The sequence below is a fragment of the Dysidea avara genome, chromosome 10 (genome assembly GCF_963678975.1).
Source record: "Dysidea avara chromosome 10, odDysAvar1.4, whole genome shotgun sequence".
Taxonomy (NCBI): Eukaryota; Metazoa; Porifera; class Demospongiae; order Dictyoceratida; family Dysideidae; genus Dysidea; species Dysidea avara.
The window spans coordinates 14,728,662-14,755,404 of NC_089281.1; the positions used below are offsets into that span (position 1 = coordinate 14,728,662).

At 39.1% G+C, this 26,743-nt stretch overlaps 3 protein-coding genes across 3 annotated transcripts; all 3 read left to right on the plus strand.

Moving 5' to 3' along the window:
- The first annotated feature begins 1,097 nt into the window (after positions 1 to 1,097).
- Positions 1,098 to 7,499, plus strand: LOC136268534 (alkylglycerol monooxygenase-like). Its single transcript, XM_066063902.1, has 11 exons — positions 1,098 to 1,455; positions 1,502 to 1,629; positions 1,685 to 1,836; positions 1,886 to 1,989; positions 2,233 to 2,328; positions 2,376 to 2,475; positions 2,532 to 2,564; positions 6,413 to 6,621; positions 6,918 to 7,037; positions 7,090 to 7,163; positions 7,220 to 7,499. The coding sequence occupies exons 1-11, from the start codon at positions 1,312 to 1,314 to the stop codon at positions 7,428 to 7,430; spliced, it is 1,371 nt and encodes a 456-aa protein (XP_065919974.1). The 5' UTR covers positions 1,098 to 1,311; the 3' UTR covers positions 7,431 to 7,499.
- Positions 7,500 to 9,082: 1,583 nt separating this feature from the next.
- LOC136268545 (alkylglycerol monooxygenase-like) lies at positions 9,083 to 13,904 on the plus strand. The gene is made up of 11 exons (XM_066063920.1): positions 9,083 to 9,356; positions 9,795 to 9,922; positions 9,973 to 10,124; positions 10,918 to 11,021; positions 11,127 to 11,222; positions 11,270 to 11,369; positions 11,426 to 11,458; positions 12,974 to 13,182; positions 13,300 to 13,419; positions 13,471 to 13,553; positions 13,606 to 13,904. Exons 1-11 carry the CDS (start codon positions 9,237 to 9,239, stop codon positions 13,808 to 13,810), a joined length of 1,350 nt encoding a protein of 449 aa, XP_065919992.1. The 5' UTR covers positions 9,083 to 9,236; the 3' UTR covers positions 13,811 to 13,904.
- A 2,791-nt stretch (positions 13,905 to 16,695) lies between these two features.
- LOC136268444 (serine hydroxymethyltransferase, mitochondrial-like) lies at positions 16,696 to 25,426 on the plus strand. Its single transcript, XM_066063789.1, has 13 exons — positions 16,696 to 16,862; positions 16,913 to 16,961; positions 17,013 to 17,171; positions 18,889 to 18,968; positions 19,025 to 19,140; positions 20,364 to 20,530; positions 20,582 to 20,704; positions 22,378 to 22,446; positions 22,498 to 22,568; positions 22,619 to 22,925; positions 24,428 to 24,539; positions 24,588 to 24,695; positions 25,185 to 25,426. Exons 2-13 carry the CDS (start codon positions 16,920 to 16,922, stop codon positions 25,316 to 25,318), a joined length of 1,488 nt encoding a protein of 495 aa, XP_065919861.1. The 5' UTR covers positions 16,696 to 16,862; positions 16,913 to 16,919; the 3' UTR covers positions 25,319 to 25,426.
- Positions 25,427 to 26,743: the final 1,317 nt, after the last annotated feature.

Here is a 26,743-nt window from a genome sequence, read left to right on the forward strand (position 1 = left end):
GTAAGTACTCACATTGCTCCAGTCTGCCCAGCTGTTAAATTGGGACCTAATGTCAACTGGGGAAGCAGGCAAGCACCCCACCCAACTGTAACATCAATGAATACCTGACTACCTGGTGTTAACTGGAGGAAACTAATGCTTGCTAGTCCAGGATTTGTCTGCACTGACTCCTAGCACCTGAGTAGTGCACAGGTGTCTCATTTATCTGTTTGCTGTGTGTGTGTGTGTGTGTGTGTGTGTGTGTGTGTGTGTGTGTGTGTGTGTGTGTGTGTGTGTGTGTGTGTGTGTGTGTGTGTGTGTGTGTGTGTGTGTGTATTGGAAGATACAGGTGGTGACTGGGCTAGTGCATTTGTTGTCAAACATGAAGCAGTGTTGTGTCTTCACTAGCAATAACAATACAAGAGGAAAAATAGGAATTTTAGGTATAAAGTAGTGAAACAAGGAACCTGTAGATATTCTAGTGAACATTTGATTCCTAATTCAGTCTAACAGCCATGGAGATTACATGTCCACTGGTATATCTACAGGTGTAGGCAACCTCACTGATCCCTAGCATTTTGTTGTACTTAATTAATGAGTGGAAAACGGTCTGATTTCCAATAAAAAGTTTCATGCCTTTTTTTTTACTCTGTTTCAACTATACAAGGCCAAACACTCACTACAGTATGTCGATTCCCTGTAGTTATAGCTGTCTACTTTCTGAGTATATTTCATTTCTCTACCCATGTATCCCACTCCCTCATTCTCAATAACAACCACTTTTGTTTCTATAGAACTTTGCATTCTGTCTTGTGATGCAGATGCTTACACCTTTCCCAATTATGTTACAAAATAGTAAAACGAATACAAAAAGTTAGGAATTTTAAGTTCAATTTGTATACTGTAACTGCTCTGTTGGTACTGTTGTAATGTTGTGTGTTCTAATTGTGTAGAGTTTCAGAAGATAGCCCTAGCTACTGCAGTAGGATTCTTCATCATGGGCTTCATTGGTTACTTTGTCAAGTTGATCCATATTCCTATCAATAACATCATTGTGTAAGTAGTCCATCTCATGTTGTCATAGTAACTGTTACCATGTAACCACCTTACAGAGGATCATGAAGAGGACTAGTTAGATAATCATGTTATGAGTTATGATGAAATTATGTTAGCTATGAAATTTATTACACTTACTACACTTCATTACGTGCATGAGGTTGTTGAGAAATAGCACGACAGCGTAAAAGTACTGTTGGAATGTTACTCCTGAACATTTTCTAGTTAGCGCCTGCAGAAAGCTTATTACTAGAGTATAGCCCCACCCCTAATTAAATGTTTGACCTTCTGACGAAGATGGATAATACAAGTAGCATGTTGCTGGAGAAGACGCTGGGTCCGCGGGTGATGTTTTATCTCGTGTTTCCGAGTGAAGCAACTTACCAGCACGTGAACGACGTCCCGAAGTATACTCAACTGGTACGTACTCGTATATACGTCACAAACTTATCCCACCCCAACACAGGCGATACCACATTTCCTAGCGATGATGTTCATAGAAGCAATCATCCTCTACGCACAGAACAAAAAAATTCCGCCAGTGGATGACACCATAAATTCCATGACACATGCGCTACTGCTCTTTGTATTTCAGTAAGTTACTATCCTCTCCCTCTCACCTGTACAGCCACACCCCTTCATGTTACAGGATATTGGTACTACCAATAGGTGTGTTAAGTTACAGCTGGGTCTACCGTAACTATTGTGTGTATGAGTTACCATGGGATTCACCCTGGACATGGTGGATAGCAGCCATCACAGTTGATTGTGGGTACTACTGGTTTCACCGGATGGCACATGGTGGGTGTGGCATAGTGTGATCACATGATGTCGCTAGTATACTTGTTAGAGATCAACTTGTTTTGGGCATCTCACCAAACACATCACAGTTCTGAACAGTACAACTTGAGTACTGCTCTACGTCAGTCAACTGTTCAACAGTTTACATCATGGGTCAGTGTGTTGGTCATGATCATTAGCCTCACTGGACAGACCCTTTTCCACTGACGGCTTTATTGCTTTCAGTATAAGTGCCCTCATAGAAGCATCTGGGAATCTGGACCACATTTTAGGTAGTCCAGTCAGCCAGCGTTTGCCCAACATTCCAAATTTGTGTTTATACTGAAAGCATTATGGCTCTGACTGGCCAGTGAGACTACATGATATGTTATTGAGTGTATGTTGGTGATCCTGTAGCCATTTTACCTCCCACTTGCACTGTTTGTTCCACCATCCATTTTCCTTATCCACCGTCAGCTAAACCTGCTCTACCAGTTCTGGATACACACAGAGGTGGGTGTGGTTGATAGTAAGGGGTGTGGCTAATGTTGATGCTGCAGGTGGTGAGCACACTTGGTCCATTAGAGTGGATATTAAACACTCCATCACATCATCGTGTACATCATGGGAGAAACCCTTATTGTATTGATAAGAACTATGGTATTATTACCATGTTGTGATGTTGTTGTGATATTATCTGTTGTTATTTATTTTAGCGGGAATGTTGATAATATGGGATAGGATGTTTGGTGAGTAGCTATTTGTGGTTCACATGATTGCTAGCACATTATTGTATGTGAGAAGTCATAGTGTTTGTATCAAAAGGCATTTTTTATGTCAAAGTTAAGGCTATTGCACCTTCTTATCGTGGTACCCAAGTATCCCCACATAACATAGTTTAATCGACGTTTTGAACGTGAGAAACAACGGAAGTATGAACAACGAAATTGAGATGGGTTCTTTTACCCCACTTGTATTTTCAACATTAATGGGTGGTATGGGTCATGCTGCTCAGTGCTTTATTTTACAGAAGACTTATTATTATTGGGGTTTGCTCTCCTTGTCTCTCTTCAGAAGGAGTAGTGTCATATAGTTCTGTGATGTCAGGGTGGTGGCAAGGGGTGCTGGTAACCCTGGGAATAATAAAAAATCTAGGGAAAAAAGTTTTCATGTATCCATAGCTCCATAGTGCTTGAACAGTATAATTAACCATTTCTGCAGTGGAAGCTTCCTCAGGGTAGGGCATCTCCCATTCCTAGTTTGAGTCGAATCTGCTCAGCTATCATTGGGATATACGCACCTTCAAAATTCAACCTTTTCACCTGGGCTTTTTAAGGCCGCACCTTTTTTCACAGCTTGGATGTTTTTGTGCAGATTATAATCTACACAGCTATAGGTTTATAATATATATAGCTGTTGTTTCCTGAATACTTAATGCACTTGGTTGTTATGGATACATGCCCAATTCTTGACTGTTCTATTAGAGCATATTGGTGCAATGTGACTGCTCTATTAAAGTAGTTTGATCAGAACCAGCAACCACTAGAATACATGTAGTATGAAGTCCTTAATTTTATATGGAAAAATGCTTTTATTCAGGCTGCAGTAGGCCTGTATAAGTAATGTGTCAATATGATCTGTCTACATTGAGAAGCCTAGGAGCAGCTTCTTTATCAGAGAGCCTTTGATTTGTGGTTGTCCATGCATCGCCAGTACATGTTGGGTTTGTATTGTAGCATTGGTCAGTGAACAATATAGGGTCATGATGTATCCACCTGAAATTAAGTATACTTGTTGCTTTTGTCATTTGCTGTGCTGACTGTATGTGTAGTTTTGCCACCATACGATAGATAGATCAGAGTTGGGGGGAGGGGGCAGAAGTGTAAGCATTTCTCTGCTTATATGTGCACAGGGGCTATGTACACCAGACTGTCAGATTGCTTCTGGTGCATTCTCAGGTGTAGTACCTGAGAATAACATGTTGCTCCAGGAAATCTTTGCATTTTAGTCACTTCTGGTGCTTTCTCAGGTACCTGAAAATGTGACATACCACTCCAGAAATTTTTGAATTTTAAACTCTCTTAGATTGCTTCTGAGGTACTTCAGAATAACATGCTGCTCCTAGAAAATTTTGCATTCTAGACTCTCGTAGATTGCTTTTGGTGTGTTCTCAAGGTGATACAAAAATTTTTACATTTTAGACTCTTGTAAATTGCTTCAGGTACTGTGCCACTCCAGAAAAAGTTTGTATTTTAGACTCTCGTAAATTGCTCTTGTTTACCTGAGAATGACATGATTTTTGGATTTTAGACTCTCATAGATTGCCTCTGGTGCATTCTCAGGTACCTGATATGCCACTCCAGAAAATTGGAAGCTACAGCACAAAGTGTTCAACTGGTAGATTACTTGCAAGAGATAGATCCAGTTCTTTATTTCTTTGTAACCATGCCTTTTTGGGCACAATTTTTAAAGCTCAACTGTTAGCTCATAGTTTCTTGGAAAGTGGTTTATTATGAATTTTTGTTGATCCTGCACGTAGGGCAGGTACCAATATAAAGATGATGTTGCAAGCAGTTAATAGGATGTATCCTAAGGAATATGAGACTTCTCCATATGTCAGAACCTATTGCAAAATATGACTGCTCTAGTAGAGTAACTGCAGTTTGTAATACATAGCGTCTCTAAATAGTTGACCGAACTCCTATACAGGCTCTACACTTTTTTTTGCCACACTGTTTAAGTGTTTGTGTTAGCAGACTTCTAAAAGTTCATATTGTTTTATCTCTGCCAAACAAAGAAGGTTTTCAGGTAATGTAGTGTAGACAATTTATAAACTTTCTAGAAAAAATTAAATGTGTAAAATTGTGATAATGAATTTTCAAATGTGAATTGGTGACAGTGGTAATTTCCACGAATAGTTCATGACCCTGAAGTAATATGTGGTGAACACTAAGGATAGCATCTGCATTTTGCAGCACCATCCAATGGGATTACAGTAGGACCTCCATTATCCAAACACCTGTGTGCCAGTTCAATCATAAAAGGTGTTCAAATAACTGAATTTGTTCGGATGAATGAAGCCCATTCTTTAACATACAGAATTCTGTTCAACTACTCTAATAGAACATACACTTACTCTAATAGAATGCTCGTCTAATGACGAATTGAGGGTTCAGATAATCAAGATTTGGATAATTGAGATCCTACTGTACTTAGCTCCTATTGTAAATGTGATACACTTAGTGTGTTGCACATGATGACTGTTCTATTAGAGTATTGGACTATTCTATATTAATTTTGGGGAGTAGAGAGGATTTGCCCCCCCACCTCTCCCTCTGAATCTGCCACTGAGTTACTTGAACATCATTAAACCAATATTTAGTATGTTAAAGTATTGTGAATGGCTAATTAATTGATAGGGTTAATGGAGGGGTCCCTGTGCACCCCCTGGATCTTACTGACTTCCGGTGTACTTTTTAAAAGTAACTTATCATTACTTATTACTATTACTTGCAACTAGTTACAGTTACATATTAACCATAAAAAGTAACTATAATACTAACATTACTTTGTGTCCACAGCCTTAAGTTGTCACACTATCTTATCACGTGACATGATTACTTTGTTGGGCAATATATAAATCGGTTATAATTGTATTTAATCATTAATTTGAGGTAGGCTTCATTATGGCTAGGTGTTACTCAGTGGATTAGTGAGGAGAATAGTAACTTCGTTACTTGTAGTAATAAAATTAGATTCGTTACAATAACTTCATTATTTAGTTAACGTCTTACATTTGTAAGTAAAATATATTACTAGCTTTTATAGCATATTTCGTTATATTACTTAGTTACCACAAAAGTAATAATATTACAGAACTCGTTACATAAGTAATGCATTACTCCCCAACACTGCTGACATCTGCAGTACCAATGACTTACATTTCTTGGATCCTATGTCTCTTCTGTCTCCATTCATTTACTCAATTATAATGTAATGATGGTACAATATATGCATTGAGACATACATATGCTGACTCATAAGCAGTGGGGGGTGGGGGGGGGGGGGGGGGGGGGGGGGGCAAGAGGGTCATTCCTCCCACCTTGCTTTTATTAGACAATGTTTGCAAAGAAAAGATCAAGATACTCTAATAGGACAGTCAGCTACTCAGGACTGGGGGAGCCACCCAGATAAAAGCCTGACCAATATTTTGAGGCAAATTTTCTTTTGGGTGGACAAAATAATATAAATAATTGTCTCCAATTTGTAAATGATTTGTTAGTTTACTGGATTGTTGATGCTGACCAATGTAGTGCAACTACATTGGTCATCATTTGAACAGTCAACTACTCTAATAGAACAGTCACATTTACATTTTATGAAAACCTTCCTGGGAGCAAGCCCCCATACCTCCAAGAATCGCAACCCCATATCTGTTGTATGCATCAAATTCCACTTTGTAATTTACATTGTCAAAGTTGGTCCCATCACTTTGTGACCAGCTCCACCACCCCTTCAAAGTTTAGTTGATACACATGTATATATATAGTGGAGACTTACTGATATTGTTTTTCAAAATCTTGTCTCATTGTTACAGGTACATTTCAGCCAGAACAAGATCGTGTGGTGTATGGATTGGTTCATCCTAACAATTACTGGAATCCACTTCGTGGTCAATATGGAGGTTACTGGGAACTACTTAAACGATTCTGTCAGACTGAAGGAATGAGGAATAAATTGTGTGTGTTGTTTATGGGACCAGGGTGGTCACCAGGGAAACCTCGTCTTGGTGATGGAGTGCCAGAAGTACTTAGTGTGTTTATGCACTCTCACACACACACACATACACACACACACACACACACACACACACACAACACACACACCACACACACACACACACACACACACACACACACACACACACACACACACACACACACACACACACACACACCACACACACACACACACACAACACACACACCACACACACACACACACACACACACACACACACACACACACACACACACACACACACACACACGTACACTCACACGCACACACACATAGCAACACAGTATACCATACTTCTATAGGTGGAGTATGACCCATCCCAGTGTTACCACAAACCTACTCCAAGATGGTTGGAGGTTTACTGTTTCATTCACTTCTTCCTCATCCTATATACTATGCAGGTGTTGAGTGGGAGGAAAAATGTGAGTAGTAAAAATGGTTGTCATGGTGATGATTACATCACACGCCTAACAGGAGCTACTGGTTGCACCTCTATTGTTATATTGTGTATTGTCATTGACTAATATTGGATTATTATTTGATCATCAGTAAGTGAGCTGGATCATGTGATCTGCAGAGATAATCATGTGATCCTCCCCCATAGCCCATTTAGTCCAATGGGAGAAGTGTTGAGGTCATCATTTGTGATCTGTCTTGATCTGGTTACCATGGGAACAACATCAACTGATCTGATGGGTGGTGTTGGTGTATGGATCTTACGAGGATCAATGATCATGTCATCGTGTATCTGGTTAATGTTGATCATCAAATTGATCTGCAGCAATAATAATAATAAGGAGTACAAAAAACTTTGACATATGATATTTTACCATATAGCTAATGAATACATGGTCTCTAAACGTCAAAGTATTTAGTGAATTGCATTTCAGTGAGAACTTATGTATAGTCAATGTCTACAGGTGTGCGTAGCTATTGTAATCTGTCATCACATTCAAGAACAAACTGTATTATATATGATGCATGACATAGCTCAGAACCAGATCTTCCCCTGAACTATAGCTATCTGCTGGTGCAGCTGGATATAAAAGTGCAGCTATTTACGGTGTGGTAAGAGTTAACTTTATTCAAATAGTTTTGTGGTAGTCAATCAAATACCTTCCTTTAATGAAGTGTCAGAATTATAATATGTTACCTTGCATGAAGAAGATGACCAGTAGAAGTGGAGATTGCACAGATGGCAGACTTTTCTAAAACTCCATAAGATGCATCATACCACAATTGAGTTTACTCATTCTTGATTATAATATATGAAATGGTAGTCATGTGCTGTGTAGCTTAGTTCTAGCCTTGCAACTGGTGGCAGCATGTGGATCAAACATTGGTGTTTGGTGTTTGTAGCAATTTTTCAAAATCAAATATTCTTCCTTCTAAAAGGGTTTTCTTGTTTTAAGTATGCTATTGTTAGGTACAATAAAGACTTTTTCATAAACTCACTGCATAGAATGATTTTACAATAGGTTTTAGTGGCGGTGTTTTGGCTGGCACCCTTAATTTTGGTGATATCCTTGCCTTACTGTGTATCATGATAATACCAGACTGGCTAGGTACTTTGCTGTGGGAGTATTAGATCCCCCTGAACAGTTCACAAACAGATTTTACCACACATAAGTAGCCATGCACATCTTGGCCACACTGAGCATTATACTCAGTTGTTAACAGCCAGGCTCACCGGCTTGTTCTAGACCCCATTAATTGTTCTTGGCAGTGTTACATGCTTGAAAATGTCATGCCTTGCATGCGCTGCTCAATAAAAATGCAACTCTGATCTGTTTTGGAAAAATAGTTTTAAAACATTATTATCTTGTGGCTAAGTAACTATATACTGTGTTAGCTTAATAGGCAAGGAATTTATTTTGACATTGGCAAAATTTGTTGCAGCAGCTAGCTACATGATCCAGCAAAATAAAATCCCCGTGAACTCAATGGCAGTAAGGCAGTGAAAAACACCAACATCCAAAAATTCAGTGAAACACACTTGGTCTGAACAATTGCCTGCCATTGTATAACTCAGTAGCAAGTATAGTAAATACACTTTCACACTGTCGAAATAATTGTGACTGGGACCAAGGAGTTTCAAATGGATCATAGAGAATTGATCACTTGATTTCAGACACCTTTTGAAAGACAGTAAATAGGGTGCTAAATTCTTATATAGTGGCAGTTTAGAAGATTCAAGTGGTTTAATCAAGGGGACATTTCATCAAGTCCTGATGCATGAGTTGGTTCACGGGTTAACATATGTCTGATCATGAAGAATCTGACACTGTTCCCTTCAACAGTTTTCTTCTATATCCATATGACGAATAGGTCTATGGTCCACGGATCTGGTTCATGAAACTAACCCTTTCCATAGATGACGCATGCCTGACTGTTTTATTAGAATTATCATCATTTAGCGCTTAAAAATTTAATTATAAGCACTCCTGTGACTCGCAGCATCATAATTATTATGCTCGCAGAGGGCAAAGGGCAAAGGCATAAGTCTATTTCAGTGTGTTTCAGTATCTGGTTTATCATTTGGAGCGAAGAGGCGTATAGCTAGCATTGATTCTATTCAGACTTTGTGGAGTATATGCTGTGCTGGCGTCGTAGCGCGAGTCATGGCGAACACAAGTACGATACTAGAGGCTACGCGAGGAGCCCGCATATTATTCTATCTGGTGTCACCCAGTGAAGAACAATATGAGCACTTGAGCGAAGTTCCCGACTACGTTAATATGGTAACTAGGAGAGAGACGATTATGCACTTGTCAATTTCATGCCCCATCCCCCCACCCCGGGGAGGGTGGGGGAATACAGGGGATTTGACAAATCATGGTGTCAAATTCCCCACTACTGGGGCAAAATCGGCTGTCAAATCCCCACCCCCATAGTAGGGGATTTGACAACACCCCAAGGATGACTAAGCGAATATTTCATGTATGCGACTAGTAATAAGCCTACCCTGTAGCTAGTAATGTGCGATTTCATTGCTTAGAAATGCAACTACAGAAAATCGGTCAGTAAATTTGACAACTGTCAATTGCCCCAGGGGTGGGGACAAGAAGCAATGTCAAATCCCCACCTGGGGTGTGGGGACGCCCGGGGGTGGGGGGGGTGGGGCATGAAATTGACAAGTGCATTATCCCTATCCTTGCTTGTTAAACTTTTATTTGCAGGCAATCCCTTACTTCGTAGCCATGATGCTGGTAGAAGCCTTTATCCTATATATGCAGAATAAAGGAATACCTAGAGCGGATGACACAATAAACTCCTTGACACATGGGGTATTCCTGCTTATAGTTCAGTAAGTGATGAGCCCCTCCCTCTAACCGGTGTAGTCACTTCGTGTTGCAGGATACTGACACTACCAATAGGTATGCTAAGTTACAGCTGGGTCTACCGTAACTACTGTGTGTATGAGTTACCATGGCATTCACCCTGGACATGGTGGATAGCAGCCATCACATTTGATTGTGGGTACTACTGGTTCCATCGGATGGCACATGGTGAGTGTGGTCATGTGATATATGACTCTTAATGGGGAGCAGAAATGATGTCATATCACATTTTCCATGTGGATGCAACTTCCATGTTTTGTATTGTAGACTAGTTTTCTTGTTGTACAATAATGCGAGTGTTGCAGAACAACTGAGAACTACTTTTGATTAAAACATTGGTGTGCTAGACAGTAGCATGGAAACATGATGGTGAAACGAAACACATACATGCAGCTTTTTAAATAAATAATAATAATAGAAAAACTATTATGCACTTTAGAGCATGAGCTGTGTGACTTGCCCAACAAATTGTTCTGAAGTTCACGTACGTTCTATGTGTACAAAGGTTTATAGAGAAGTTACTTTGGGAGAGTATCAAAATCTAGGTTCCAATCAAAAGTAGTGTGGCGAGCCTCATTGATCATGCAAAGTATGAGGGCAAACAGTGATGACCATGCATGGAAGAGAATATAGGAAATAGATTTTGTCCAGGGAGCTTTATAATCCTGTTTAACCAGTAGTTAAAAAAATATATTAAAAAATGCTATTCACCAAAGTAAAGTCAGTCAAACTTTCATACTGTATGAAACATACTAGAGGACATTGAGACGAATATTGACTTGTTTTGTGGTCTTCATGTGTATTGTGACAAGGTGCATGATGTTGTCTCCACTCCCTATTAAGAGTATGGTGTGTGTGTGTGTGTGTGTGTGTGTGTGTGTGTGTGTGTGTGTGTGTGTGTGTGTGTGTGTGTGTGTGTGTGTGTGTGTGTGTGTGATGCTGTTACTAATTTACTTGTTAGAAATCAACTTTTTATGGACATCTCATCAAACACATCACAGTTCTGAACAGTACAACTTGAGCACTGCTCTACGTCAGTCAACCACTCAGCATTTTACATCATGGGTCAGTGTGTTGATCTTCTTGATTATGTGTTAGACTTTGATGATCTTGACTATGTGTTGATCAGTTCTTGGTCCTTATCATGTGTTGATTGTTTCTTTATTGTAGACATTTTACCTCCCAATTGCACTATTCGTTCCACCTTCCATTTTTCTGGTGCATCGTGAGCTAAACCTGCTCTACCAATTCTGGATACACACAGAGGTGGGTGTGGTTGATAGTAAGGGGTGTGGCTAATGTTGATGCTGCAGGTGGTGAGCACTCTTGGTCCATTAGAGTGGATATTAAACACTCCATCACATCATCGTGTACATCATGGGAGAAACCCTTATTGTATTGATAAGAACTATGGTATTATTACCATGTTGTGATGTTGTTGTGATATCATCTGTTGTTGTTTATTTTAGCGGGAATGTTGATAATATGGGATAGGATGTTTGGTGAGCAGCTATGTGTACTGTGCTCTGTTGTGTCTAGTTGTTAGTACACTGTTAAGGGTTAGGACACATTTGTATGATTTACACTGTCAAGCACATTCCTTGCATCAGACGAAATGACACCAAATAGGTTGAAGCAAACTTGCATGTTAAAAGGACTTGCTTTTCTGTGATGGGGATCTCCAGGTTTAGATGTTGAATTTCTGTCAAGTGTATGATGGAAAGATCAAGATGCTTCAATTTGAGAAATTTATCAAAGCTGCCACGTACAGATGTACCCTTACCTTACTTGCAGCGCTAGCATTACAAGAAAACTTATTTTAATGAATGGAATTCAGTAAAGGGTGTTTGTTGCCCAATATCAGTATGCTGGTTTGTTGACCTTCTTTCAGTACATATTAACAGATAGCCTTCCAGATCCTTGTCCTCTATAATGCTCAATAGATAGACTATAGTGTAAAGACACACTAATGACATGATACTTTTCTCATTGAAATTGAGAATTATGCCTAGTAACACTAATTATGCCACGTAATTCCATCGAGCAATTGATTTGCAGATCATACACATAAAACTACGAGATACTCTAATAGAGCAGTCAGTTACTTCATAAAAGTATTTATACATGAAACATAACATGTAATCAGGGTGAGCCTGAGCAAGCCCCCCACTAGCAAAGTACGACTGGTACTTCACACTTTCAGCATTTGTCTACACCTTAATATCGTTATATTTTCCCTTGATACACCTTACCATTACATTATCAACACTGCCCAACGCTAGAGCATCCATTGCAAGTCTACAAGCTGGTTTCTTTGGCACAGAGCTAGCATAATACAAACCTTTGTTTTAATGTGTGTCCATGACACAATGTATAGTGTGTTGTTTTGAAAGCCGATGTCACTGTCTGTAAGATTTTTGTATATCTGGATAGTGAAGTTGCTCTCCTATGGTAGGGTATCACTTACATATTGAAGTAGTAACTGGAGATACAGTGGACAATTTATGGTGATGGTGTCTTTTATCTTGGGAAAGTAGTTATTTTGTTTTCAGATGTTTTGGTTGGAAATGCTTACAGCCATCACAAAAAAAAATAATAATACAGACATTGGGGAGACCAGCTCCATCGTTATTGTGTGAAAAATAGTGTGTAGTATGTTCAGTTTATGGTCAAATAGAAGTGCGTACCCTATTATATCATACAAGGTTTATAGCTACTTCTTCAGAGCTACATGTGAATAATGACAATCTTAGAAAAGAATGATACCGGTGTTGCAAATCATGTTAAGTTGTATGCACTCACTGTGCCATACTCCATAAATAGTATTAGGTAGTGTGCAGTAGTGTATTAATAGTATTAGGTGGTGTGCAGTTGTGTATTAATAGTATTAGGTGGTTTATTAATAGTAAAACAGGATTCTAGTGAATAGTGTGTTGTGAAGCATTTTATCTCTGAGTGATTTAACTACACCTCTTGTTATGTCTACTGTGCCTCAGCAAGTTGTCTCATTGTTACAGGCACATTTCAGCCAGAACAAGATCGTGTGGTGTATGGGTTGGTTCATCCTAACAATTACTGGAATCCACTTCGTGGTCAATATGGAGGTTACTGGGAACTACTTAAACGATTTTATCAGACTGAAGGAATGAGGAATAAATTGTGTGTGTTGTTTATGGGACCAGGGTGGTCACCAGGGAAACCTCGCCTTGGCAATGGAGTACCAGAGGTACTATTGTATACACAGACTACATCATACACATCTGTGCACACGTACGCGCGCGCGCACGCACACACGCACATTCACACTATAGACACAAACACAATGCTATATATACTTCTATAGGTGGAGTATGACCCATCCCAGTGTTACCACATGCCTACTCCAAGGTGGTTAGAAGTTTACTGTTTCATTCACTTCTACCTCATCCTGTATACTGTACATGTGTTGAGTGGGAGAGGAAATGTGAGTACAGTAGTAATATGTTGTCGTGGTGATGATGATGATGTCACATAGGAGCTCCACTACCTACTGGTTACATCACTATTATTGTATTGTGTATTGTCATTGACTAATATTGGATTATTATTTGATCATCAGTAAGTGAAGAAGATCGTGTGATCTGCAGTGATAATCATGTGATCCCCATAGTCCATTAAGTCCAATAGGAGAAGTGCTGAGGTCTTCATTTGTGATATTTCTTGATCTGGTTACCACGGGAACAGCATCAACTGATCTGATGGGTGGTGTTGGTGTATGGATCTTACGAGGATCAATGATCATGTCATCGTGTATCTGGTTAATATTGATCATCAAATTGATCTGCAGTAATAATAAGGAGTACAAAAAACTTTGACAATCTGTATAATATTTTACTTTTATTATGCCTGAAATGTACAACAAGCTCATATTGCTCATAACTGTACAGTGTCAACTAGCTGATGAGGAGTAGAGAATTTGATTTCAAATCTTCATTGGCAACTCTAGAGGAAAGTTACAGCTTTGCAGTAGTCAGTATTTCACATTAAAAGTGCCACAAATGTTAATCTTTGGCTGTTCCCCAAAGCTTCTTTAATGAGGTGAAATGGAATGCAGAATGATTCAAAGTTCCCAGCCTGTTAAGAAACACTACATAGGTACTGAGTGGAACGAATCTTGTGTAGCAAAAATTGAGGTTCCTTTCCCTTGGCCTTGCATGGTAGGTATGCACGAGAACGTCTATTATTATTATTATTATTATATTATTAGTACTTGGTTATATAATTAACACTTTACAGTGACCAGCGCTGAAGGTCTGACAGCAACATGTCTACATGAGCTCCCTCACCATACTATTACCCTTACCACCCACAACACACTGACACTGGGTTGTGCACCACCAAACGTGGGCTACTGTTTTTCAAACTGTTAACTGCACACTTACAACTGCATACAACAACTACCTATGCATGTACAACTGGAGAGTGGGGGCTTAGCAACAACTAATGATAAGAGAGAAATAATAAATTTGAGACTGCCCAGCCCAAAACAGCCTCAGGAAAAAACCTGGCAGGCATTTTTTTTTTATTGCCTACCAGGAAAAACCCTAAATTTGCTCCACTCTCATGTATGTGTATGCACCAACAAATCAGTTTAAAATTCCAGCATGTCTCTTGTCCATTATCATCAGCAAATCTATCTAAAGATAGTCAAAGAAAATATATAAAAAATTTTTTTCATTTTAAACACCATCACACTAGGGAGGGTGGGTGGGTGCACGTTATTATTATTTATTATTTATTGTTAATCAGCAGGACCCTCCAGGGGTATAATGCTGATGTGCAATTACATGTGTACAATTTCCATTAGTTACTTAACTATATAAGTATGTACAATTACGACAAGTTACTTAATTATATACATATGTACAATTACAATAATAAACTATAAAAATATATACAATTACGACAAGTTACTTATTATATACATATGTACAATTACAATAATAAACTATAAAAATATATACAATTACGACAAGTTACTTAATTATATACATATGTACAATTACAATAATAAACTATAAAAATATATACAATTACGATAAGTTACTTAACTATATACATAGAAGCCAAGGGGCTAATTTTTGCTTAAATTCTTCAACACAGTCAGTCTCAATAATCTCATCATCTAATCTATTCCATTCTGGTACAGTTCTTGGGAGGAAGGAATATTTATATACATCAATTCTTGGTTGGTAAGGTACTAGTTTAAAGTTGTGTGAGTGTCGGGTCCGTAATACAGTAGATTTAAATGGGAGATAACAGTTCGGTATAATTAATAAATCATGTAGTACTTTATATAGTAAAACTAGTCTAGCTGATTTGTGACATTCTTGTAGTGTAGGCCATTGCAAGTTTTCAAGGATGTTAGTGATGCTGTCTCTTATTTCGTCTCCATGGTTGACCTGTGACAAAACGAGCAGCTCTATGTTGGACCATCTCTACTTGATTTATGTTGGTTTGGTGATATGGATCCCATATTGGGGAACAATACTCTAAAATAGGCAAGACAAATTGTTTATATGCTAGCTCACGTAGATGGCTAGGACAATGCTGAAGATTTCGTCGCAGAAAACCAACAGCTCTGTTTGCCTTATTGCAGATGTAATCTATATGTGGCTTCCATGAAAGTCTGTGATGTATCTTTACTCCAAGATACAAATGTTGTTCTGTAACTGCCAGTGAGGTGCCATTCATTACATACGAAAATAAACTTTTGCTATGGTGATTAGAAATTTGCATTATCTTACATTTGCTGATGTTAAAAGCCATTTGCCATTTATCTGCCTACTTTGACAGTATTGTCAAGTCTTGTTGGAGTGTTTGATGGTCTGTTGAACTGTGAATAACTTTGTATATTAAGCAATCATCTGCAAAGAGTTTCATTTGGCTACTAATACCCTCAGTTATATCATTTATGTATAGTAAGAACAAGGTAGGACCCAAAACTGAGCCTTGTGGTACTCCCGATGTGATTTTACAATAATTAGAAAATGAACCATCTACGACAACTTGTTGGTAGCGATTGCTCAAGAAAGACTCTAGCCATTGTAAAATCTTGCCTCTAATACCATAGAATTCAATTTTGCTTAGCAGTCTTTTATGTGGAACTTTATCAAATGCTTTGGACAGGTCTAGTATACCAACATCTACTTGGAGTTTATTATTCAATGCTTTTGCAAAGTCATCAGTAACAGTAAGCAACTGCGATTCACAGGAATGCCTTGATCTAAAGCCGAATTGACAGGGGACTAAGATATCATGAGCTTCCAAGTGTTTCATAATTTGACTTGTGAGTATATGTTCCATTGCTTTGCAAATGATTGATGTCAGAGATACTGGTCGGTAGTTTTGTGGGACAGATCTTTTGCCAGATTTGAAATGGGAGTGACATGTGCTAGTTTCCATTGTCTAGGGACCACACCAGCGGACAAAGATTGTTGAAAGAGATGGGTCAGCATCGGAGTAATTTCAGCAGCAGTTTGTTTTACTAAATGTCCAGAGATAGCATCAGGGCCACGTGGCGTAGAATGAATAATTACACCTAACTTAGCCTTATAAACCTTTACGTCACGTGAGAGAGGCTCACATGACCACCAATAGTATTCATGCGGGAGTTTATTTTCTGTCTAATTCATTACATTCAACCGACAGAAAATACACATGCACACAATAGAGCAAAATGTACGTGATGGCTGTGACGGAAAAATTATGTGTTGTGACGTCACTGGTTGTGGGAGATAAAAAGCTCGCTGGCCCAAGTGGACTATAGCTATCTGTTTAGAAACATGTACACTACGACTAGCTGACTTCACGCGGCATCTGAGGTTTTATCACATTTAGCCGAGCACGAAACAGCTGTTATTTGAGGTAAGCTGCTCCCGAGTTAGTTGCACTTAACTTGAGCGTTGGATTAATAGTCCGAAGATGCTGAGGTCGATAAATCAAACCAGAACTGTTTGGTTAACGGTAAAATGGTCGAAATATATAAGGTGATCATCACGTGTAACCACGCCATAGGTCAGTCGACATCAATTGGTGGCAACAATGGCGAAATACGCTACAGTGACGGACTGGACCGGGATGGAGCCCCTGGAACAAGACGACCCAGACGTGTTGGCCATTATCAAGAAGGAGAAAATCAGACAGAGACATGGCTTGGAGCTCATTGCTTCTGAGGTATGCGTGTATTTATAGCGCCATTGTTACTAGCTCTGTTATTATCTGGACGTCAGCTTTCCTGTTTCATTTTGGAATATATTCAGTTGTTCAAACAGTAACCATATAAGAGTCGTAAGCAGTGATGCAGTATCAGCATTTTGACATTGTACATATGAGGTGACTGACCTTTTGTGATTTACCCAGTCAGTGCAAGGGGGTGACACACAGGCACTCACTGTAGGTAGATCTGTGACTGCGGTCTAAGTCAAAGGTCAAGGCCACCAAATTCGTGCCAAGTCAACAGTCGAGGGTAAAAATTTCCAACCCACAATCAAAAAGTATTGAAATATCGTCGCTAAGTCACCGGTCAAAGGTCAAAAAAGGCTCTTAGTCACTGATCAAAGTGAAATTTCGGCGGGTCAAGACTTTGACCACAGTCGCAGGTAGAGCTGAAACAGATATCCGTATGATCCGGATATCCGGATAATAATTTACTATCCGGATAGTACTTTGAAGCCAAGCGGATAGTAATAACTTAAAGCCATTTATCTGTCCAACTTCTCATCACTAGATGAATCAATTTTCATCATGGAGAGTTAGCTAAGCTAGATTATGTGAAGTTAACAGCAGCCTGGTAAGTTAATCAGCTTGCTCGCAACCAAGCCCATGGCTGTGAATGTTGCTGAAGAAGTTGTAACAGAATAGTTATTGCCTTATAAAGAGTTCTTTACGACTAGTTGTACCTGGAAAAGGTCTTGTAGCAACTGCTACATCTTGTATTCATGTTTTCTCCAGCTGCCAATCTTGTTACAGACGGTGCAAAGTAACAGTGTAACATTACCACAAACCTTTTGCTATCATTTAATGTTTGTTTGCTTCTAGTACTAGTAAAACAAGGATGCTTATATACAATAAACTATAAAATGTTTCTATAGCAAGTGATGATGTCACTATCCGTAGGATATCCGGATAGGTTTTGTTCAGGATATCTGGATAGTAAAAGTTGCTATCCGTTTCAGCCCTAGTCGCAGGTCTACCTACAGCGCGTACCTACGTGACACCCCCTGGCAGTGCAATGGTTGTGATGCCATAAATTGCAAAATGAAAAAGAAGGTGGTTTGGCCACATCACCATTTTTGTGAAGTTATCTACTTGAACTGGAATGTGTATACCAGGTGGCTACCATGTTACAAGTAGAATGTAGGTTGTGGGTTGCTATATAACTCAGTGACTGTGCAAGTCAGAAATCAAAGTGATTGGAAGACCATGGCTGCTTGGTATGTCAATGGTTGCTTGATATTTGTTTAGTCAACAAGGTTACTGAAAACCAAACATTCAGCCCACAAGTTGATATCCAGAAAGACAAAAGCCACTATAGCAGTTATATTACACTGTAATTATCTAACAGTAAATTGAGTGAAAGTATTTTGCCCACCTGAAAGCTAGTAGTTGGTGACATTACAACCAAGCATGATGTGGTTGCCATGGTACAAGTAGCTGTGGTTACTATCAAAGGCTCTTGTTTCAGGTCATGTTAACACTTGTCAGATATGTAATTTTACAGGTCAAACTTGTAGTTTCACAGGGTGGTTTGGTGACTTGTTGACTTGAAAGTAATTTTTGAAAGCTCATTCAATTTCAGATTACAGAAACCTCTGAATAAAGGACACTAGTACTGTACAGTTAAATACATAACCAATTTTACCTTAGTGTGTTATGTAACTACTGTTTTCAGAACTTTGCCAGTCGGGCTAGTTTGGAGTGCATGTCAACTTGTCTCAATAACAAATACTCTGAGGGATATCCCGGTCAGAGGTGGGTGTGCGTCCTATTATTGTTACTACAGTTACTTGTGCCATCACGTGATGCAGATATTATGGTGGAACTGAACATGTTGATGAGATGGAATTGCTATGCCAACGACGTGCCCTAGAGGCATTTAGTTTGGACCCTGCCAAGTGGGGAGTGAACGTACAGCCTTACTCAGGTGATCTCACATGATCTAGGTGTATACTGTACATGATTAAAAATTAATGTTAAGTTTTTAGTTTTTATTCAAGCATTTGTATTTGCCAATTTAGTAAAATAACTATATAGTGCTTGACATCACCATTCATGGTATATGTACGCACTGTGAGACAGTTTTTCATGTGTGAGGTCCAAAGGTGTATGAAATTGAAGCAGCTCAACCCCTTCATAGATTTTCTGCTAGTATATATTTGAGGGAACACATTGTAAAACAGTTGGGGGTGGATTCTAATATTTCATCATGTAAAATGCCTTCAGATTTAGCAATTATTGTTAATGCTACTGTATAATTGCTTGGTTACTGCATGTTTGTTTAATGTGCTACATACCATAGTTTACCCTAGGAGGAGGAGGTTGGTCACTACTGCTGTGTGTGGCTGTATAATAACCAAACACGGTACCCATTGGACATCCTTTTTATCACATGTACAATGGAACCTTGATTATCCGAACACCGATTAACTGAACTCTCGATTATCCGAACACCTAATCGACTGCTCAATTAGGCAACAAGTGTATGCTTTATTAGAGTAGTTGAGCAAAGCTCTGTATATAAATGTATGGATGTTCGATTTTACGTACTATTCGATTATGTGAACACCCTTTCCCCCCAATTAGTTTGGATAATTGAGGTTCCACTGTATTCATGAAAAAATGTATAAAATAGTACTTGATTCTTATAGCTATTCAATATGTGGCTTAAAAAGTTTGGAGGGTTCTGGGATGTATACCGTATTAAAGCCAGTCTCAAATACACACGGGCTCAATTATATATGCCAGGTAGCTATGGAGTGCATGCCTGGGTCTAGAGTTGCATGCTATACCAAGAGTATACTGCTTTACCTCATTTTTCATTATTGCAAGTGAAGATTCCAAATTATAAGTTGGTTACATAAGCACTCTCAACACCACTTTATCTGCATCCACCCTGCACCTTGCGTGCTCTAAGAAATAGATGCTTGGGCCTCAATAGATGCTGGGCTTGTTTAAACTTCAGTTCCTGGCTTTTGTACAAATAAATGTGTATGGTATAATATGGGTCTAGATCTACAGTAGTGGTATATTGATACCATCAAACTACAAAATCATGAGATGTTTGATGGCCAACCTCCTTTGATAGTGGGGAGGAGAGTATCAGATCCCTTTAGGATTTCACCAATTGATCTACTGTCATTCTCACAGGCTCTCCAGCTAACTTTGCAGTCTACACAGCTCTACTGTCCCCTCATGAAAGAGTGATGGGGTTGGACCTCCCTGACGGTGGACATCTTACTCATGGTTACATGACAGACCAGAAAAGGATATCGGCAACTTCAATATACTTTGAGTCAATGCCATACAAGTTGGACGTGAGTTACTGCTCTCTGATTGGCTGTATGGTGTAACCATGGTGATCATAGCCGGCTACTGGACTGATAGATTACAACAGGTTGGAAGAAAATGCTAAATTGTTCCGTCCCAAAATGATCATCGCTGGAGCCAGTGCTTACTCTAGATTGATAGAGTGGGATCGGTTTAGACAGGTATGTAATAGGGCTGGGTCAGATTCAAAGCTTCAGAGACATTTAGAGGTCTTGTGACCTTCGGAAATTGTTTTACCCTACCAAAGCTTTGGTAACATGGATACTGGTATATGTGTCTTACCAGCTGTTAAGTCGTGTACTTTTTTGAGGCAACTCCCAATTTTAGTTTTGTGCCCAGCCGGGCTTGCACTAATGCGCAAACACTGTCTGGTGACAATGCTCGAGTTTCTTGGGCCCGGAATTGCGATCCACTCAAAATATTAGCTGCCAAAATCGAGGAGTTGCATAATTGTTTAATAACAGTGAAAAACCATTCGAAAATGACTAGGAATAAAGTAAAACTCAGAATAGGGTATTTTCTAGATGTGATCTCTTCATTTATCCTATTAGTAGAGGATAGCGTTTTATTTCTGATGAAACGTCGAGTCACGATTCATAAGATGAGATCGGAAAACACAACTTGACAACAAACATTTTGAACAACCTAGGTGAGTAACTTCTGATAAATGGCTTTAAATCATCTGCTTTTTCAGTACATTCATGCATTTATGCAACTCCTTGATTCTGATTGGCCAGCCTATATTTTGGCTGGATTGCACTTCCGGGCCCAAGAAATCCGAGCATTGTCACCAGATGGTGTTTGCGCATTAGTGCGTGGGCACGAGACTAACTCCCAATGTGACAAATCTGGTTTATTTGTAGTCTATGTAGTTGTAGTACTACAGCTGGACAAAGGGTGAGACTGTGAGCAATCATAATCCTTAGTCACTGACAGGATGTAAGTTTTGGTAACTAAATTACAAGGAGTTTTAGGTGCCAAATTTGACCTTTGTTCTAGTACACAAGTAAAACTTGCAACACTGGTAACTGCATTGTCTGTGGCTAGACCATGAACAATGTTTTGCATACAATTCATGGAAAGACAATTAAAATTACATACTGTACAAACATTGTGCATTCTAGCATGAAATTTCATGTCATGGTAGTCATAATGTTACTAGCCAGACCACTACCTTTTCTTTTGCGTGTGGGTGGGAAAAACTAGAGTCTGGTACAATGACAGTAGAGATCCTGTTCAGACTTTCACTTTTTGCTAGTTATTCGGTGAGAAGCCCTAAACTTCTTGACCCTGTTAACAAGTGATGACTTTACAAGACTATATATCTCATTTGAAAGAATTGTTTTCTGCTTGATGACTTTTTGTGCTTTATAGAAAGTCTTTGTTGAAGCTTTCAGATCACTGCATGAATCGCTTGTTAACACGGTTAAGAAGTTCAGGGCTTCGCTAATCAATGTTACCAAAAATGTATAAGTATGTATGCTTCATCTTGCCCTTACATAAACGTTATCGTAGTGAAATGCTATCTCTCCCAATACTCCTCAATACTTTTTGATAAACAATTTCTGTTTGAAGGGCTTCACAGTGCTACTAACTGTTTGCGCAGCTGTATAAGAGTGCACGAACTGACTAGTAGTGACATTCTTGGTCTCAAAGAAAAGGTCAATGTAACACTTTTTTGTGTGATCACAACGTGATTTCAAAATATCAGCATTTGTGCCATATTTGGTGGATGGCACTCATTGCCAATTAATGTGTGCCCAATCTCTTCTGTATATTTCCATGTACTCTTAACTTTATACTTACATCATCATCTTATTATTATTTACTATAGATTGCTGATCAGTGTGGTGCCTATTTGATGGTGGATATGGCACATATTAGTGGACTAGTGGCAGCAGGGGTAACTAGTGAGCATTGTTTAGAGTAACACCAGTACTGATGTAAATTGTAGATCATTCCTGGACCGTTTGAAGCTGCTGATGTGGTTACCACGACAACACACAAGACTCTGAGAGGCCCTAGGTATGGTATAAATAAACTGTGAAGACTACATGGCTACCCCCTTTTTGCAGGGCAGGACTGATATTCTATCGTCGTGGTGTTAAAGGGACCAACAAAGCAGGCAAACCAATCATGTATGATTTTGAGAAGAAGATCAACTTTGCTGTGTTCCCATCACTACAAGGTGGTCCACACAATCACGTGATCGCAGGGGTTGCTGTGGCGTTGCGGCAGGCTGCCATGCCCATGTTCAAACAATATCAACAACAAATAGTGAAGAACTGTCAGGCCATGGTGGAGGCACTCAAACAGAAGGGTCATGTGATCGTGTCTGACGGAACTGATAACCACTTGTGTATTCTGGACCTACGAGCCAAGGTATATGATGATTGGGTAGAATATGGGGTATAAACCCATCCAAGTGATGTTCCATCATGTCACTTGGCTGTTCTATTGGCACAGGGATGTGTAGGTGTGTATATATATATAGAGTGTGCGATGATGAATGAAATTCATATAGTATACAGTCAACACCGTACAGCAGGTCATATGTGTGAGGTCCAAACTTTCTGCAAAATTTGTGAATTAAAATTTGGCTCACAAAGAAATATCTGCTTGAAGACATATTTTGAAGTGAATGGTGTTTTTACAAATTAGTCTACACTGTCATCACCATGCCATAATATCCAGAGACACAGAGAAATTGAACAATTTACAAAAAAAAGTAGGAATTGCACATAATATAACATGGGTGGATCCAGACTAATGGAAAGGGGGGGGGGGGTCAAAATGAACTGAGGCCACTACACTGTCTGTTTTGTAGGCTTAAGTCTATCATGCTCCCCCAATTATTCTTTCTGGAAATTCACCTATTATTCTCAAAATTATTCGCCATCTACCTATTATTCCCAAAATTATTCCTGAAATGCCAGATATAAGCATATTAATTACAAATTTATGTAACTGACTTATAATTATGGGCTCAAAGTTGGCTGCTCTATTAGAGTAAGTGACTGCTCTATTAGAATATCTCTATCTTTTCAACCGTTTTCAGTGGTGTATTCAAAGATTTTTACATCAGGATACAAGGAAACTTATAATTTTGTACCAATTATTCCTGGAATTCATCCAATTATTTTGGAATATTTGCCAATTCTTTCAACCACCTATTATTCCTGAAATTATGCTGGCATAATAAACTCATGCCTACTGGTTTGGTAAGGTGGGACAAAAATAAACAAAAGGTCACAGCCAGCTGACAATAGCTGCCCACCTCACCAACTACTCATTTATCGCTGATAAAGTACATAAAAATTCTTACATAGCTCGCTAGCTACACACTGCTCTAATACCATGACTGCTTTATTAGAGTGACTGCTCTATTAGAGTATCTCAATCTCAGAGGGGGGTCAAGAGCCCCCTGTATCTGCCCCTGATATAAAATTACTGGCCCTATCTATTGCCCCTTCACATAATTTTTATCTCATTTACAACTTATGATCAATTTGATATAAAGTTACAACCACACTTACATATTCCTGAACCACCTACCTACATTAATTGATCATTGCTTGCTGATAAAGAATTGTTCAGATGTTATCTGTACATAGAAGTAACTGTTAGTAAAGTATGCTCTATTAGAACATTTGATGGTATTCATTAACGGCATAGGTCCCACTGTATTGTTTTCATACAAAAAAAAAAATCATGATTAACATTTCTATGTAAAAAATATTTTGAATGACTGCTCTATTAGAGTATCTTGATATTTTGCAGTACTGGCTGGTGCTATCGTGGTAAAAAGGTTTTCATGTACAATTTTCATATTTTGCGATGACAAAGCAAATTACAGTATTCATTCTAGTGTTCTAATATTGTAGGGTATTGATGGTGCTATTGCAGAACACATCTTAGAACTAGTCAATATTTCAGTCAACAAGAACACCTGTCCCGGTGACAAGAATGCCATTACCCCTGGAGGAATCAGGCTAGGTGATGCGTTTATCTCATAAAGGGGGTGACAATTGACACACTCTGTAGGTAGTCCTGCTCTGACGTCACGTAACATGAATGAGGATGACTTTAAGCAAGTAGCCATGTTCATTGATGAGGGAGTACAACTGGGTATTGAAGTGAAAGCTAAAGCAGGTATGTAGGATATCCCCCTACTGTGATGTTGGCGTATGTTGTATAAGCCTTATCTGCAATCACGTCATAACACAAAAATGGCAAAAAGACTGGGGGGTACTTTGTGTAGAGAGCCATTGGAAGCGATAACGTTTCAAGACGTTCCACGTGAAGAAAGGAGAAAATGCTGGTGAGACATATTAACTATATTTCTATGTAGGGGCACACATTTTCACACTTCTTGAAAAGTCCTAGCTCTGCTTTTGAATACAAAACCAGACTTAGAAGATCGAAAATGCGTTCTCCCGCATAGGATGATTATTATAAGTCTCACCAGAGTTTCTCCTACTTTCTTCATGGGGAACTTTTTGAAACGTTATCCCTTCCAATGGCTCTTTGTACTAATCACCCCCACTCTTTGCCATTTTTGCAATCATGATGTAATTGCAGATATGACTTATTACAAATAGTCTACAATATGGTAGTTGTAGCTCACATGATCTGTTACAGGTGGAGGCAGTCTCAAGCAAGTCAAGCAGGTTATAGAGACTGATCAGGAAACACAGGCTAAACTGGCTGACATAAAGAAAAGAGTGGAGCAGTTTGCTAACAACTTCTCTATTCCTGGCTACCCTGATGTGTAACTGTTAGGTGACAATTTAGTGATCTTTAATTTAATAAGGAGCATGGATATATTTAAATTGTTGCTTTGTGTGCGATAGCCATTAAAAATTGACCCATTTTTCAGGGAATTGTGAGCACATTCCCATCACGGTAGACACTATAATATATGATTGGAATCTTACTTGAAACTTGTCATACATGATGTATTCAAAGAGAAAACCTTTTCTGACCATTTTCTCACTTTTGGTTGACCAATTGTATGTCACAATTACTATGTACTCATACACCACAGGCTACACTAGGGATATCTATGGTGGAAAGAGTTGCATGGGGGAGACTGTCTAACATTCAGTAAAGAGGCAATGCTGCAAGTAACACCTCATGAGGCTTCTCTTAGAAGAAAGGCTTGACCTTACCAATGCTGATCATCACCTATCAACAGTTCTTTGTCATTGAGGTGTACATATGATCAAAAGTGAACTTGCAGCAGTGTGTTTGTATAGGCCATACTGGCAGTTAGACACTCTCTCCCATATAAATTTGCTTCTAGTTTTCCCACTATTGTATGAATTCACAGTATCACAAAGTATAGCACCTATGGTCACAACTAGAGTGTATTTGAACGCTTGTATTATATCTAAGAGATTTATATGGCAGTGCTTTTGGTGAGCCATGCTACTCTGTGTTGACAGAGTCTAATTCACCAGTGTTAGCAGATATAGCTTTTTTCTTATTCCTTTTGCCTTTGTTCCTTTGCTTGACCATGTTCTGTTTGCGTTTCCGTTGACTGTCAGGAGACATGTACATGAGCCTAGCAGATGAAGATGCTGATTGCCTTTTGATTTTCCTGGTGGGACTTTCAGCTCTTGTACGCTTGAGTTGCCAGTCAAGGTTGGCTTTCAGCCTCTTGCAAGCGTAGCACAGAACCTCACTAGCAGATTTTTCTGCAAGTGTAGCATTTCTTGCTGCCTTAAACCATACTACACATTTCACAGAATCAACTCTCTGGTAAGGGAAAGTGGAATATCTAACTGACTTTAGATGGTACCTTATGACTTGATGGTATTTCTGCTCATACACATTCCAGTCTATGCCAGGGCAGAACTTGTATAAAGATTGGCTTGAGAATCTTTTACACAGATCATCCAAGTCTTCAACACTAGCTAGTGTGCCTGACTCCACGTGGAAGGCAAGAGCATTGATCACGTATTCGCAACCTTTCAACGTGATGTTGACTCGAGAAGTCAGTCCATATGGTGGGTGGTTAAACAGTAGTCGTTGAGTTATGACATAAATAGTACACTTGTCCGATGCACTGTAGCTTCTAACAAACGCCAACTCCTTATAACGTTGTTCCTCTACAAGAATCAGACCTTCTAAAAATAGCGGGTTGGCGGCTAATGGATTCGGTTGAACGCTGGCTCCAGCCGGCTCCTGGTCTCTAG

Bases quoted from the DNA above. Each gene is read 5' to 3' on its own strand.
- LOC136268545 (XM_066063920.1), top strand. From the start codon at position 9,237: ATGGCGAACACAAGTACGATACTAGAGGCTACGCGAGGAGCCCGCATA. The intron at 9,923-9,972 runs GTAAGTGATGAG...TTCGTGTTGCAG, and splicing joins GTATTCCTGCTTATAGTTCA to GATACTGACACTACCAATAG. The intron at 13,554-13,605 runs GTAAGTGAAGAA...TGATCCCCATAG, and splicing joins GGATTATTATTTGATCATCA to TCCATTAAGTCCAATAGGAG.
- LOC136268444 (XM_066063789.1), top strand. From the start codon at position 16,920: ATGCTGAGGTCGATAAATCAAACCAGAACTGTTTGGTTAACG. The intron at 22,926-24,427 runs GTATATGATGAT...CTAATATTGTAG, and splicing joins TTCTGGACCTACGAGCCAAG to GGTATTGATGGTGCTATTGC. The intron at 24,540-24,587 runs GTGATGCGTTTA...CACACTCTGTAG, and splicing joins CCCTGGAGGAATCAGGCTAG to GTAGTCCTGCTCTGACGTCA.
- LOC136268534 (XM_066063902.1), top strand. From the start codon at position 1,312: ATGTTTGACCTTCTGACGAAGATGGATAATACAAGTAGCATGTTGCTG. The intron at 6,622-6,917 runs GTACTTAGTGTG...ATACTTCTATAG, and splicing joins TTGGTGATGGAGTGCCAGAA to GTGGAGTATGACCCATCCCA. The intron at 7,038-7,089 runs GTGAGTAGTAAA...CACGCCTAACAG, and splicing joins TGTTGAGTGGGAGGAAAAAT to GAGCTACTGGTTGCACCTCT.